A 15,764-nucleotide genomic window follows, 5' to 3' on the forward strand; every position below is an offset into this window, starting at 1 on the left:
ACACTATGTGTATTGATAGGTTCAGAAACACCATGTATTGACAGGTTCACAAACACTATGCATAGACAGATTCAGAAACATCTTTGTATTGATAGATTCAGAAACACCATGTATTGAAAGGTTCACAAACAATTTGCATTGACAGGTTAAGAAACACTAGTGACTATGCATTGACAGGTTCACAGATGACAATATGCATTGGCAAGTTCATAAACACTATGCATTGACGGATGGAAGGTTCACAAACACTATGTTTGACAAATTCCTACCCCACATTACTATGTACCAACAGGTGTACAAATTTTAATTGAAAAAAAAAGAAGTGATTTTTCAATGCTATATGTTTCTTCAATTGGAGTTATTAGTACCTTTTAAGTAATGCATGTTTTTATAAATCGACAGGGAAACTTCTGTATGCTCCATGTCTGTGTTTTATGCATTTAAAATTGTTTGCAATCTCACAACTTAAGAATAAAATTATCAGAAAAATAAAACACATGAAGATTTTTTGTAATACAATAAATTCTTGAGAACAATTTGCAACAAATCTTCCTTTTGTGGGCAAAAAGCGATTTTTGAATGGATAATTAGCTTTACATCAGCATTACAGGTAATAACTTAAACAAATTGTTATGTAATCTGCACTGGCTCTTGAGTTATATGGAAGAAGCAAATAAGGAAGAATGTCAAACAAGTGCATCAATAGAGTTAATATTAAGTTTTACCCTATCTGTAAGAGCAGAAAAAAAAGCCACTTCAGTACCATCAGCATACAACATATTTTAAAAGCTACTGATACAAAATAAATGTCCAGTATAAAAAAAAAATACTTAGCAAATCAGATGAAGAAAATGGTGAAGTTAAAACAAGGATTGGTAGTCATACTATATCAATCCTTGGTCAAAACAAGTCATACACACATGTCATGCATGTATATATCTACATATACACTCCAAATACATCATCCAATGATAAAAACTTGGCAAAAAAAACCACTTTTAATCCTATATGGAACAAAACCCAGCATTCAATCTTACATTACCATAATTCATACAACTGCAATAGGTCACCAGCTTTTCAACTCTAGCCAAGAAAATAGGAGACAAAAAAATATAATGACTTTTTTTTCATGATTTAATTTATACTTAAAATTTTCTGATATTATCATAATTATGGCTCATGATCAGCCTTTTATAATTCAAGAACCTATGTGAGAGCGCTCACTAAGGTTCTTGAATTATAAAACCCCACGTCCCCACATTGTCATTGGAGAAATAAAATATGTGACAGTGTAAGAAAAAAAAATTGTATAAGAAAAAAAAATTGAATCATAATTTCCTGTCAATATGCACATCTACATAGTATGTCCTTATTACCTACAAACTTTCATGAAATTCTGTTGTGTGGTTTCAGAAGAGTTGCGATGACAAAAGGTTGCAGTAGTATATTGGGCAAATAAGTTCAAAGGGGCATAACTCCTGGAAAAAAAATTGAATCGTAATTTCCTGTCGATATGCACATCTACGTAGTATGTCTTTATTATCTGAAAAGGTTTCATGAAATTCTGTTGTGTGGTTTGAGAGGAGTTGTAATGAGAAACTGTTGCAATAGTACATTAAGGTAAATAAGTTCAAAGGTGGGTAACTCCTAGAAAAAAAAATTGAATCGCAATTTCCTGTCGATATGCACAACTACATATTATGTCCTTATTATCTAAAAAGGTTTTGTGAAATTCTGTTGTGTGGTTTGAGAGGAGTTGTGATGACAAGAAACAGGACTGATGGATGGACGGACGGACGGACGGGTCAAAAACATTATACCCTCCGCAACCCCTTGAGTGGGGTATAATAATTAATATCACTATGTATTGTATAGAATGTATTTGACCCGCTATTCAAGGTGAACATTCATTACATGATGCAAAATTCTGATCATTAATGATAAAACATAATATTTTTTTATGTTTGGACATCATGCTTTTGTTCAACAATAAAAGTACAAAACTAATTATGTAATAAATATCATGGGTTATTTATTAGCTACAAACATTCCGGTTTTCTAAGAACTGACTTAGAGGAAAGAAGCTATTGGATCACAACTTAAAATAAGGTCTCATATTACTTCTTTTTTTAAAGTGAAACACATAATAATAGAAGCACTGATAATAAAATTATACATCATGGACAATACTTGTCTTTAAAGACTTTTATGTACCTTTTCAGAAAAAAATTACTGCATGTACTTCACTTGGTTAATTATGTCTCTCTAGCTTTATTGACAGATAAGCAAAAGAATAAAAACAACAATAGAAATTAAAATAGAGATACAATACTTCAGAACTAATTACATGAATGAATGATCTTTGAATGTACAAGTCTGTATACAAATCTTATAATTATAGTTTATGTTACACATATTCATTAAAGATAGTGAATAGAATGTAACATTAAATGTAAATGTTAAAATAAATAGTCCATTAATCTTGATTTGTAATGTACATTTAATTTCACACATTATTAGTTTCCATACTTCTATCCTTAATGTTCTGATGATGATATTGCACATTTTTATTACCATATACATATTATTGATAGTTATGATGTGTTTTTTTATGCAGCTGGAACTTATATTGTGCATATTTATACCTATTCAGAAAACAAGACAATAAATTCTCTCAAGCTTCGCTGACTCTTTGAAATGCAAGACTGAACTGAGTATTTTAAAAGTTATTATCAGAAAGACAAATTTAAAATCAACTTGTTATAGATTTTGAAAAGTATGTTAACACAGAAACACGAACGCACACATTTTTGTGCTCAAAATACCCAACTCATAATTCAAAGTATCACAAAACAGGAAGTAGGGGTTAAAATATCAGGTCAAAAATGGTTCAAACATTATAAATGTCAAGCAACTGACCAAATATGAAGTTATTTTGTTCAGTAGTACTGGAAAAAATGTGTGATTATTGAAAAATCAAAAATATTGGCTCACAGGAAGTAGATTGTTAAAAAAACTGGTGACCAAACATTGTCACTCTGTTCAGTAGTGATGACAAAATTATTTAGGTTCATTAAAGAAGTATCATCAACTGGGCCTGATTGTGACACGTTGCAACTCATCGCTGACCAAATATGAAGTCAATGCAGACCAAATATGAAGTCAATCCATACAGATACAGATCGTCATTGGCTGCATCATCTGATTTATTTTTTTATATATGTTTCCAATTTATGAATTCACAACTGAAGCACAGAATTATCATCTCTGTATAATTAATTGACATTATTTTAACACAATGTTAGTGAACATGTAACTAAGGATTAAATTTGCAAATTTCGTTTCATAGAAAACATAGTTAACATCATATATTGCACACAAGAGAATAGAAATATGAAACGATAAAATAATATCCTGTAATGTATAATAATTGAAATTTAATAAATATTTTATGGCTTATATATTTAGCATTCATCGTTATGATGGGCAATTAACTGTAGATGAGATTATTCTTTTTTCTGATGAAATTTTGTGATCAAAGGCTTTAACTGTTACATAACAGAAATATTCTATTTCAAAAAAATGAATGTTTTTTGAAAGTTTATTGGAAATGAAAAAAGAAGCTCTTCCCAATGCCTCCATGACCAATTCATTTCTTATAAGCTTTCATTTAAAATAAATTACAAAAAAACAACAGAAACAACTTCTGAGACTAATGTCATAGAGACAGAAACTAAAGGGTAGAAAACTTTATACACTTGTCTTAAAAAAACAAGCAAGCTAAAAAAAAATAGTCCATGTAAACAAAACGTACATTTGTTACAGAACATGTGAACAAGCAGAGACATTTATGAGTACTTTATAAATCCCGTGTACAAATATACAAGAATGTTTCCTAATTGTCACTCATTTCTTAATGAAGTAAAACTATTTGAACATATCACTTATAAGACAAAATCTTTATGAACAGATTTCTGAAACATCATCATTTGTCATGCCAGATTTATCTCCCCTTAATACATTGAAACTGTAGAAAGAGAGATAACTATCGAGAGTAAAAAGAAACTGATTTAAAATAAAAACAAATCTTTTGTAACAGAAATCCAATGAAAACATATTTACCTGTCATCAGAATACAAAAAGCGATTAAATCTTTCGGCAAGATGTTTTTTTCCGAGAAGATAGACCATATCTGTGTGATTACTTCCTCCCCATCACTATGGCACAGAACAAACAACAACAATTATCACCTTACCTGGTATTCACAATATTTTTGTATATAATTATCATAACTACTTGCTTTAAAATTATTCATAAATCATGAATGAGTCTATTTTTAAATTTAACTAGCATTTAAACTCTGAAATCATTTCATTAAGCTACACTGTACCACAAACTATTCAATTATATATTGTGGTTTATGTAATTATATTTAAAAAAAAAAATCTTTAGTACAAGGCAAAAAAAACCAAGATAAATTGAGTTTAAAAATATTCCATGTTATGGAGCTGAGATATATAATATATAAGTGTGACAGCTTAGAGCAAACATCACCATATCATCAAAATCCACATAGGAGTTGTAAATAAAAAAAGTCATACCATATATAGAAATTAGAAGATGTGGCATGAGAGCCAATCATACCTCCATCCAAATCACAATGTGTAAAAAGTAAAACATTATAGGTCAAAGTACGATCTTCATCACAGAGCCTTGTAGCTATGTCTACACAAGTCATAATTAACTTTTTTTTAAAAGACAAACAAATTCTTAATCCTATATGAAAGATACAAAAATGTACTTTACAATACAATTTTGTGTTTGATTTTGACATTAAAAGTTGAGTTACATGTAATTGTAAATGAGTATTATCATAAGCTGTCAATGTTGATACTTTTTATAAGTGCTGCGATGCGTTGATTATTGATTCCTACTTTTGACTATTGTATTGTTCTTATACTGTAATTTGTTCAGGATTCAAATTTGAAAGTATCAGTCAATTCGGTGGCCGTGAATTTGTCAGCTAATGCCCCTTTAAATAGAAACATAATTATGTCAAACCACTAAGCCAAGTTTCCTCTTAATTTTTATAAAAATTTGTATCCACTAAAATAAATCCAAGTAAACATACATTATTGACAAACAAAATGATATTAAATCATTATTTCTAACCTTATGGTATACTCGTAATTTATATGAATAAAGATATCTATAATATGTATATCCTTGATGCTCAACTATTTGTGCGTTCACAAAAGACTTTTAAAACAAGGTTCATCCTTTTAGAAAGGTTCAGTTGCATGAATCAAATAAAATTATTTTTTCAGAGAGAAAAGGATGAGTAGTGGCAAGTGCTTGTGGATGAGTTCTCAAGAATTTATTTAGAGATGTCATTATTAATTCTGATGGTTATGGGTTTCTTATTCTTTCTCTCACTGATACGTAAAAATACATCCAGTTTTTTTAGACTCGTTAAAGTCTTTAAGTACATTCCTACAAGATGTTGATAAATTCTTAAATGAGAACCAGGATATAAATCTTTATTATATATATATTTAAATACATTTAAAGGGATAATTCGCGAATTTTTACTTATCAGCTAATTATGTCCATAATACCATAAAAAACATATTCACCAAGTTTTATCTGGATATGAACAGCAATAAAGGAGAAAATTAAGAATTAATAATTTTATTTCTTCGAACTTCCTGACTTATGTGACGTAGTTTAAGTCTTTAAGCATGCCGGGAGTGGAAATAATCTCATTTTAAATCTTAATCGTTAATCATCTTATAACGCTATTTAAAGCGCATAGACGACGTTTGGTGTAGCTATTAACCAACTAATAATTAAGATTGAACAGCGCTCAGCTTGAAAGTAGAATGTACGATTTATATTTTAATATTTTCTGAAATGATTATAGTGATACAAGTAAATCATATAAAATATTTTTTTTATGATTTTTTTTCCGACGGATATTTTGAACTAACATGTATAACTGGTAGTGTTTTAAAAATGCATGTTTGTACTTTTTACCTTTTACGTCAGGCTAGTAAATATGTGCTGCTAGTACATTTGTAGTGTGCAAATACGGCCCCGCAAATACAATGTGTATTGTACTTTGACACATAGTGACTACCTGTTGAATGCGTGGTTAAATTCAAGTTAATTAAAAGATTAGCATTTTGTATCTTTTGATCTTTACTCAGTGAATCTAAGCCGTCACGGTTCACTTTTCTAGGTGTGAACAACATTTCGTATGAATGATAAACGGGGGAATCTTAATATTTTCCATGAGCTCAGTTTAATTAAATATGTTATTGACGCTGAATATTTTTTGTTAAAAAAAAAGAAAAACTGAATTAATTTAATTGAATAAATTCATGAATAATGAAGTCCTTATAAACTAAGAATTCTGAATTTTTGAAATAGATAGTAATTACCAATTGCAGTTATATAAGTGGGTCGTTCAAAGCGATCTTCTTTTTTTTTTTTAAATATTCAGGAAGTAATGTCCTTATCAAAATAATTTAATTTTTACCACGTACTAATTCTTCAGCTATTTGAACGAAAATATCAAAAATGTTGACAGAAAATTTAAAGGTCAACTTTGTCTTACTGGAAAGAAGGGAGAGCTCCAGACGTACTTATTAACGAACAAAGCAGGCTTATGGCTTATCGTCAGTTTGTGTGCTGGGTCAGGAAAGGTTAACCACTTGGCAAGAAACACAGAATAATACTACCGGCTTGTGTAGTAAACATAATTAGAAAAGAGTTTCCATCGTTGGATGGGGTATACGAATGATTCAAAGAATGTGAAAGTGACACTTCAGACTGAAGAGTTCTAAAATCATTTAAACGATTTACCAATACAATTTTTCACCGAATGTTTCAGATTCATTTCATTATTTGTGTATTAATAAACCTATTTATGAATTATTTCACTTTGAGGTCTAATTTCATAGATTGCATGTTGTATTAACATGAAGGTTTGGTCTAACACAGTACCACGGAGCGTTGATATGATTTGACCCGAGATCCTCCCGAGATGTTGTTGGGGTTCTAGTTGTGCGACCTAAACCAGTTTTCTATGATGTGTTTTTTATCACTTTGTTTGTCTTTCGATCGTTTATTAGGTATTTTTTGCTATGACGTTGTCAATGTGTATTTTAATACTGAATATGACTATCCGTATTGGTACCTTCTGTCTTTTTACAAACAAGACCATGAAACTGAATATTGGAAATGTATCATGCTACTACAAAAGAAAAAGCACTGATGGATTGTCCTAGAAGCATATTTTATGAGAACAATAATGGTCTATAAGCAGTTACATTTATTTCATGTTTGAAGCGGTGCATTTTTTAAAATTTAATTTGACTTTTACCAAGAAATGCATTGTAGCAAAGGGGTAGAGTAATTGTGGTCAAGTGTCAGATACTCGAAAATAATGGAACTTAACAGAAAAGGAAACAAATAACGGACTTTGGCAAAAATGTAGAGGGCTTTTGATACCTTTTCTCCAGACGTAAAATCTTTTACAATAAATCATCCTACAACAGCTTACAAGCTTGAAATGCCAGCGATTTCGCGGGAGTGTTTAAGTGTTCTCAAAATCTTATATTGATAAAAATTACACTCCTTTAAATAATTGAATGTACATGTACAGGAAGACAAACGATTACCGCACGTTCTAGAGACATGCCACGAACTAAGTATCATCTTCGTGTCATTATTGCGCATGCTTGTCTCTTCACATACAAGTAAACGCAAATTTTCTAATAGGCAAAATATTTCGTAAATGCGCCCGCTCATATCGGAAATAGGACAAGAAAGTATGAAAGATAGTCATCCGTAATATCTCGGTTAAATTCTCTAGGATTTACTCCAAACAATGTTGTAAAATGATGCAGTATGTTTTTTCTTTCTTAAATTATTCATCACAACTCTAGACCGCATAACGTAAATTAAACATTTGCTAAGCAAATAAAACAAGCTGACAAAACATTATGTAAGCTATTGTGTATACAAAAGCATTGGCGGATCCAGGGGAGTGGTTATGGGTGTTGGAACCCCGTTTTTTTTTTGCCGATCAATGCATTTGAAGTGGGACATATAGTTTGAACCCCCCTTTTTTAATATGGCTGGATCTGCCCCCGAAAAGTAAAATTGAAATTTGAAAAAAAAATCATTTTACATGGTACAGTACCAGATAATCTTCTACACATGAATTTTGAAACAGAAGTCAAAATTAATAATTTACGGTCTTATTATTTCTGTCTTTGCACATGTCAGAATTAATCAGCCTGTAGATATAAATTTTAAACTCTTAATTTCATGTTTGGACGGCTTTGTGTATTTCAATCAGGTTAGGGACATACATTGTTAACAGGATGTATAATACACCTGATAGCATTTTCGATGGCACTTTTACCTGTGCACACCTGGGTCAAACAGCTGGGAAGCGATGCATGTACCTGAATTGCGTAATGTCACCAGTTTATTAGCCCGCAGGAAGTCACTAGAATACCTGAATGTGACACTATTACATGACCTCTGGCAATAATTCAAAAGATCGTCGGTTTTCATATTAGAAGTACCCGAAATGACTAAAGTCTATTACATATAAAAGGGTTTTTTTGGCAAGCATTTCGAAAAGTCTAAAGCCGCTACAGATACCTTTTAATCTCATTAAGAATATATTTATGCTTTTACAACTTCCAAATTAGTGTCCGCCCCACTAGATGTATTCCTATCTATTATCTTGTTATGATAAATTTAGAAAGAAAAAATACTCCTACTACGATTGACCATAAATCATTACAAACTTCGCTAGTCTAGCTGTCGACATTTTATATCCCGAAACTGCTCATCCTTAACTTGTAGGACTACGCAACTGCGTTGACCTAGTAGACAGCTATAAAGCATAACAAGGGGGCGGTGAGATCTATTAAGTTTCCACACGAATCGGGAAGACTTATGCTCCCATCTACCTATCACCTCTTCAACCTTTTATATGGCACAATATGGAAAAGGAGGGGGGGGGGGTTAAACAGCATCTGTAATTATACTACATGTCAATAAATAAAGTCTTATTTTTAAACCATTATTATATTAAACAAATGACCCTTTAAATGTTTTACGTAATTTTTTATGTATACATAAGTTTTTTTGCACCTAAAAAATATATACTTCATTAAACTTGTGAATTTACGACAGAAAGACACAGAACAAAACGTCATAATTCAGTTTCGAGTTTATTTTTCTTTAAACGAGAAAACGTAAATTAATTAATTCTTTTTTGGTTTGTTTTTGAAATATTATTTTTAAAGCAAGTTTTAAACAGAATTTATTAAATAAATATCAATGACATCAAATAATTGTTATAAAATCAAAATGCCAAAGTGGCTAGGTACCTTAAATGGCTTCATTGTCCCTAGAAATATATATCATTTGCATGATTGAAATCAAATATCTTTTTATTTTTAAGGCTTGTAAACAAGTTCATAAACTTAAAATGTAATAAATGTAATAAATAATATAATATTTGAAGATGTTTTTCCTGTATATATTCAACAATTTTTTTGTCTGACTTTTTATCCGTGTACTAAACTTCTACTTGTAAACAACAAAATATGTTACTAATGCATGAATGCAGAAATACTGAACTATATTAATCTGACAATTTCCTTTCAACCAGGCTTGGAACGAAATAACAATAAAAACATTCATGAGAAAAAAATCATAATTACTATCAAATTTGCATCGAAACAAGATGCTTCAAAATGGTCTGCACACACTTTCTTGAACATGTTGTGAGTTGGTTGGTGTTATGTTAAGGTTAATCATCCACGTCTGGTACAACTCTTTCTTTTTTGCAGGATCTTGGAAAGTGTGTAAGCTTATGCCATGTGAACTTCGAGTTGAACATCCGTACGCTTGACAAGTCATTTTGATACTGAATATACGATATGCCATGCTTGTTTTTTAGCTTTGTGGTTTTCAGATATTTTATTCAAATATACTCATCACGTGACAATTTGTATCGGAGATGCCGTCAAAATGGCGATAAGTCGAGAAGTGATAGTGGGATTTTAATTTTTATTTTAATCACTTATCTGGAAGAATTGAACAATAATTGTAATGAATATATGATTATTTATATCAAATAAACATAATATAAAATTTTCATTTTTTTGCGAAGTTTCCCTTTAATGGTTATCATTCAATGATGAGCCATAATTATAAATTCTGATGAATTGCACAGGGTATTCTGGGAGCATAATTTTGTATGTCTATATTTGTAACACCCTGATAACTCCACTGATGTCAATTAAAGGATATGGCGAGGCAGCAAACTTCCAATAACAAAAAATTAAAGACTTGTAATATCTAGAACTGATAATGTGTTGGATTTTTAATAATTAATTATTCTTTTGAATGTATACTCTATTAAAGTTAAATTCAGAACTAAAATTCATTTATAATTGGTATGCTTTTGTTCCAATCATAAATATTTAAAACAATAATTTCTGTGGTATCTAATTTACACACAAAAAAATCATTCTTTGATCTTTATTCTGTTACACAACAGTTCTTACATGAGTTGAAATAATTACCCAGAATTCATTATGTTTGTAACATTTAGATACAGATCCAAATGGAATAATGTGCAAGTCATTGTAACAAATTGATACCAAATAAGGCTTCTGAGAAGATAGCAATGACAGTAACATGCAAATTATCTCTCATGCAAAAACTAATCTAATATAGATTTGTAAGAACCAAAGCCTAATTAGACTATGCCATACATATAAATATAATTAGAGACAATTTCAATTAGAAATCCAACGAATCATCATGACTTTACAATCTATAACAAGATAAATAAAAAGGTAAAGGAAAAAAGGATCTTTGATCATAGACCCAGAAAATATCTTCCCAGTGCAGAAGTCATGTATTGATGTATGTCACAATCAGAATTGCCCTATCTCAGAATTTATAGAGTGAAGTATGCACAATAAAACTTCTGCAACATGAACATCAAAAACAAAATCCAATATTATGCATTTATTCAGTTGTAAACAAATACACTATCTTATTACAAAAAAAAATATACACTAAATTGACTAATAGTTTTCTAAGGCTAGATTACTGAATGTTCAGATAAAGAAAATGCTAAACTTCTTTCCACGCTTGCCTTACTTTAATTCAATCACCACACCCTATACATTGCTCTTTATGTCAATCAGCACAGAATTAAGAAAGACACTGACAATTTCTAATAGATATTCTGGACTTATGGCACCACACTAGGTTATTTCATGATTTTGAAACACTATGAAGATTTAGGTATGAATGGCTCCCAGTGAGATTCCACACTATGGTGTCAATGTGTACAAGCTTCTGTACAGATAGATATCAATTGGGATCAAAGCTGTTAATGCATTCAAATCATTTAAAAACACAAAAGCATTGCTTTTACAAATATAACCTGAAGAATCATTAAATAGAGAAAACCGGACCATATTTTCATTACAACTAAATCGTTACGATTACCAACAACAAAGCTTTCTGGGAGAAAAGATAATGAAGTGATATCAAGTCAACAATCCATTTAAAAAATTGACAAACAAAATATGGAGCTTTTGTTGAAACTAAGTAAGTAGGTCTGAGAAGTACAAACAGCGCTCCTGTACAAATAATTAACAAATATATTGATTTGTACCTTGTATAATACAGGATCAATATTTTCTATTACTTCATATTAAACTGTCATCAATACAATATACAATGAGGGCCTATACCATTTACTATTTAACTATCACCGTAATGTTGTGACACAGTAACCAAACAACGTCACATTTAAATTTGTGTTGTATCAAGTCATCATTTCTATCTTTTAATTAGACATTACTGCCAATTAAAATAAATATTTGCAATTCTTTTCAAATGACAAGTAGTTATAGGATAAAAAATGAATCAATAAATTTGATATTTTATCCTACTACTCAGTCAGGGTACTAATGTCAGCCATTTATAAAGATGTAAATTTGATAAATTAATTCTGAATTTGATTATATATGTATTTACACTCTTGTAATTATTTAACAATATTTTTTTTTCTTTTGCCAGTTCTGATTTTGTACACTTTGGTTGTTGGTTTTACTTGAAACCCCCAGTTTGACTCTGTTTACAAACCTTTCTCAAAGATTCAAACAACTCAATTCATTTCAACATAAGTAACAGAGTCATAATAACTCAACAACAACAAAATCTATTTTCAATAAAAAAAAAAACCTAACACCCCTAAATCAGTACAACGAGTATCACATACAATATTTATTATTTATAATATTATAAATAATAGATATTGTAATTTAAAAAAAAAATTCGTACAAAACACCTCAAACGTGGATAATATGAGTTAATAATATAATCAAAATATTCAGTGTTTGGTCATATACCATAAGCAGCATCCATTATGACAGAAATAAAAATATATATTTATATCAGTGTTTATATGATCACAAAAATGAGAGAAAAACCTATGTTCAATTATATCAAAGGCCCAACTGAGAACAGGTTGTCCCTGGTTAATTCTCTGCACTACATCGGAATAAAAAATCATCAAACAGTTGAGTAAAGACCAAATAATCAAGCAGAAGGTCTTCTCTTCCTACTCAAAAGTTAATATACAATTACAAATCGATATTCACTCAAATATAGAGAAAAATGTTCAAACCAAACTTTAAATTGCAGTCTTTGTAGTTTTCTTAAATGGTTCAGAAAGAAAAGACAGTATAATCTCTATATTCCATGCAGAGGTGTTGAGAATTAACAACTGAAGGACAAATGTAGTGTCAAAGTGTACAATATTTATTTTCAATGCAATCTACATGACATAATATCGTTTATACAACAACATGCATTGAAAAATTGAGTGCAGCACTGATACCATTAAAGTGTCAATTTTATCTCTGGGAAAATTGAATTTCTTTAAGGAAATTGAACAAAACAATCACTTTTGTTTAAGTGAATTAGTTTACAGATCTTTTGTTTTCTATTGCACAATCTGCACTTCTTGATGACAAACAATGACAGAACAAGTGCCAATAAAATCAGTGTGTTTTACACTGAATAAATGCCTGTCAATCAGATCAATTTCTTACTGACAATGGATATGTATTGGCATCAAAACCCTACACACGATTAACACAACCATAATCAAAGCAAATGCTCTTTTACTGTTCCTCATCTCAAGAACACACTAGAGACAGAAACTCTTATGTGGTTTGTTAGGATGAGAGTGGGGAAAGTGGGGGGTTAAGAGAAAGGTACATGTATATAGCAATCTATATTGTCAGACTCAGTGGAAGTGCATCATCACAACTCATGCAGTGGAGACAGAACCTGCTGTTAATGATGTCGCTTCAGAAAGAAACATTTCATATATCAGTGAACATAGGCATACGTTATTTTAAAAGAATATTGTAAAACAGCCATTTTTGGAGAAATTGACTTCTTAATATAACTTTAATTATGTCTTGTTTATGTCTAAATGGATCCTCTACATATATCAAAAGAAATTTAAAAATAAAAAAAAGATCATTGTAAAGTCAGCTAGAAAAGAATATAAGTAAAGGTAAAACTAACAAGCGGGGACCACAGATAGCCACTTTACATACTAACAACCAAGTAGGTAGACCCTTGGATAAACATCTTATCAACAAAAACTATGCCCAAATTGTTCTAATTATCTCTAACATCACAATTGACGGTTGACAAAGCCCATTATACCTTACAAGTAAACCACCTATTAAATGAAAATCAATAAAGTAAACTTCAAATTATGTAAGACATGAAAGGGAACGTTGAGTTTACATGTATGGTTTATTTGGTTGTACATTAAGATGCCATTCAAACTGACACTCACTAATATCCCGGTACAACACGATTCTGTCAGCTACTTTTAATCCTACTTCAGATTATTTTGTCATTAAGATTTATAATGTTCAGTCTACTCAACAGTAGCTGTTACATAAGAAAATAGTAGACAAACAAAAGGTAATGCTGACCACACAAAAACTGAGCCTTTTTTAATGAATGTTTGCTTCTACATACATGTATAGTGCACATAATATCAGCATGGTGTGAATGCATTCCCTACTTGAACAGCATTTAACCTAAGATTTGTAGTACATGAAACCATTAATCTATTCCCTATGGTAAGATGATGATGATGTTCATTGCATCCTTCAAGAAGACTTTTTTTTTTTAAGTAAGACTAATCATCTGCAATAAAAGAAGGTGGTGAAAGATATGAAGAAAGTAATATTTTAAAGTTAAGAGTACAGTAAGAGAACAACACACATAAAAGTACTATATGTAGTTACAGCAAGAGAACAATACACATAAAAGTACTATATGTAGTGTACAGCAAGAGAACAATACACAAAAAAGTACTATATTTAGTGTACAACAAGAGAACAATACACATCAAAGTACTATATGTAGTTACAGCAAGAGAACAATACACATCAAAGTACTATATGTAGTTACAGCAAGAGAACAATACACAAACCAGATGCAATTGAAGATTTCTTGCTATTGCTGAATACTGTGCAATTGAAAATTTTTTGCTATTGCACAATACTTAATATAATAATTTTGGATCCTGATTTGGACCAACTTGAAAACTGGGCCCATAATCAAAAATCTAAGTACATTCAGCATATCAAAGAAGTCCAAGAATTCATTTTTTGTTAAAATCAAACTTAGTTTAATTTTGGACCCTTTAGACTTCATGAAGACCAATTTAAAACAGGATTTCAACTACCAAAATCAATCCCAACCTTCCTTTTGTGTTCATAAACCTTGTGTTAAAATTTCATTGATTTCTATTTACTTCTACTAAAGTTATTGTGCGAAAACCAAAAATAATGCTTATTTGGGCCCTTTTTTGGCCCCCAATTCCTTAACAGATGGAACCAAAACTCCCGAAATCAATCCCAACCTTCTTTTTGTGGTCATAAACCTTGTGTCAAAATTTCATAGATTTCTATTTACTTATACTGAAGTTATAGTGCGAAAACCAAGAATAATGCTTATTTGGGCCCTTTTTTGGCCCCTAATTCCTTAACAGATGGAACGAAAACTCCCAAAATCAATCCCAACCTTCCTTTTATGGTCATAGACGAGGATGGTGACGACGCCAACGTGATACCAATATACGACCAAAAATTTTTCAATTTTTGCGGTCGTATAAAAAGTACTATATGTAGTATACAGCAAGAGAACAATACACATCAAAGTACTATATGTAGTTACAGTAAGAGAACAATACACCTAAAAGTACTATATGTAGTAAAGTACAATATGTAGTGTATAGCAGCTGGTGCATAGCAAGAGAACAATACACATAAAAGTACTATATCAGGGTTTTCACTAGGAATTTTTCATGGTGAGTCCTGGAACTCATCACTTTTAGAAATGGTGAGTCCCAAAAGATATTGATGAGTCCAGGATGCATTTAATTTTCTGTCATACTATAATGAAATACGCGTCTTAACAAGACCCCTGCTATATGTAGATAAATCTAGTGTACAGCAAGAGAACAATACTCATACAAGTACAATCTGAAGTGTACAGCATGAAAACAACAGGGGCGGATTCAGCCATTTATAAAAGGGGGTACTTAACCCAGGATAAAGGGGGAGGTTCCAACTATATGTCCCACACAAATTGCATTGATCACCAAAAAC

At 30.7% G+C, this 15,764-nt stretch overlaps 1 protein-coding gene across 7 annotated transcripts in view; it reads right to left on the reverse strand.

The window, feature by feature from the left end:
* Positions 1-15,764, reverse strand: part of LOC139487641 (protein FAM149B1-like) — an 85,823-nt gene that overhangs the window by 49,114 nt on the left and 20,945 nt on the right. Inside the window, exon 1 of one of the 7 annotated variants that reach the window (XM_071272584.1) lies at positions 4,123-4,326. The exons of 4 other annotated variants lie outside the window; for them this stretch is intronic. In XM_071272584.1, the coding sequence (XP_071128685.1) occupies positions 4,123-4,190 (68 nt within the window). In that variant the 5' untranslated portion in view covers positions 4,191-4,326. Of the gene's footprint in view, positions 1-4,122; positions 4,327-15,764 lie in introns of those variants that run through there. 2 more of the 7 variants (XM_071272589.1, XM_071272585.1) reach the window with 2 other exon arrangements.

Source organism: Mytilus edulis, chromosome 9 (assembly GCF_963676685.1).
Source record: "Mytilus edulis chromosome 9, xbMytEdul2.2, whole genome shotgun sequence".
In the NCBI taxonomy this organism is placed as follows: Eukaryota; Metazoa; Mollusca; class Bivalvia; order Mytilida; family Mytilidae; genus Mytilus; species Mytilus edulis.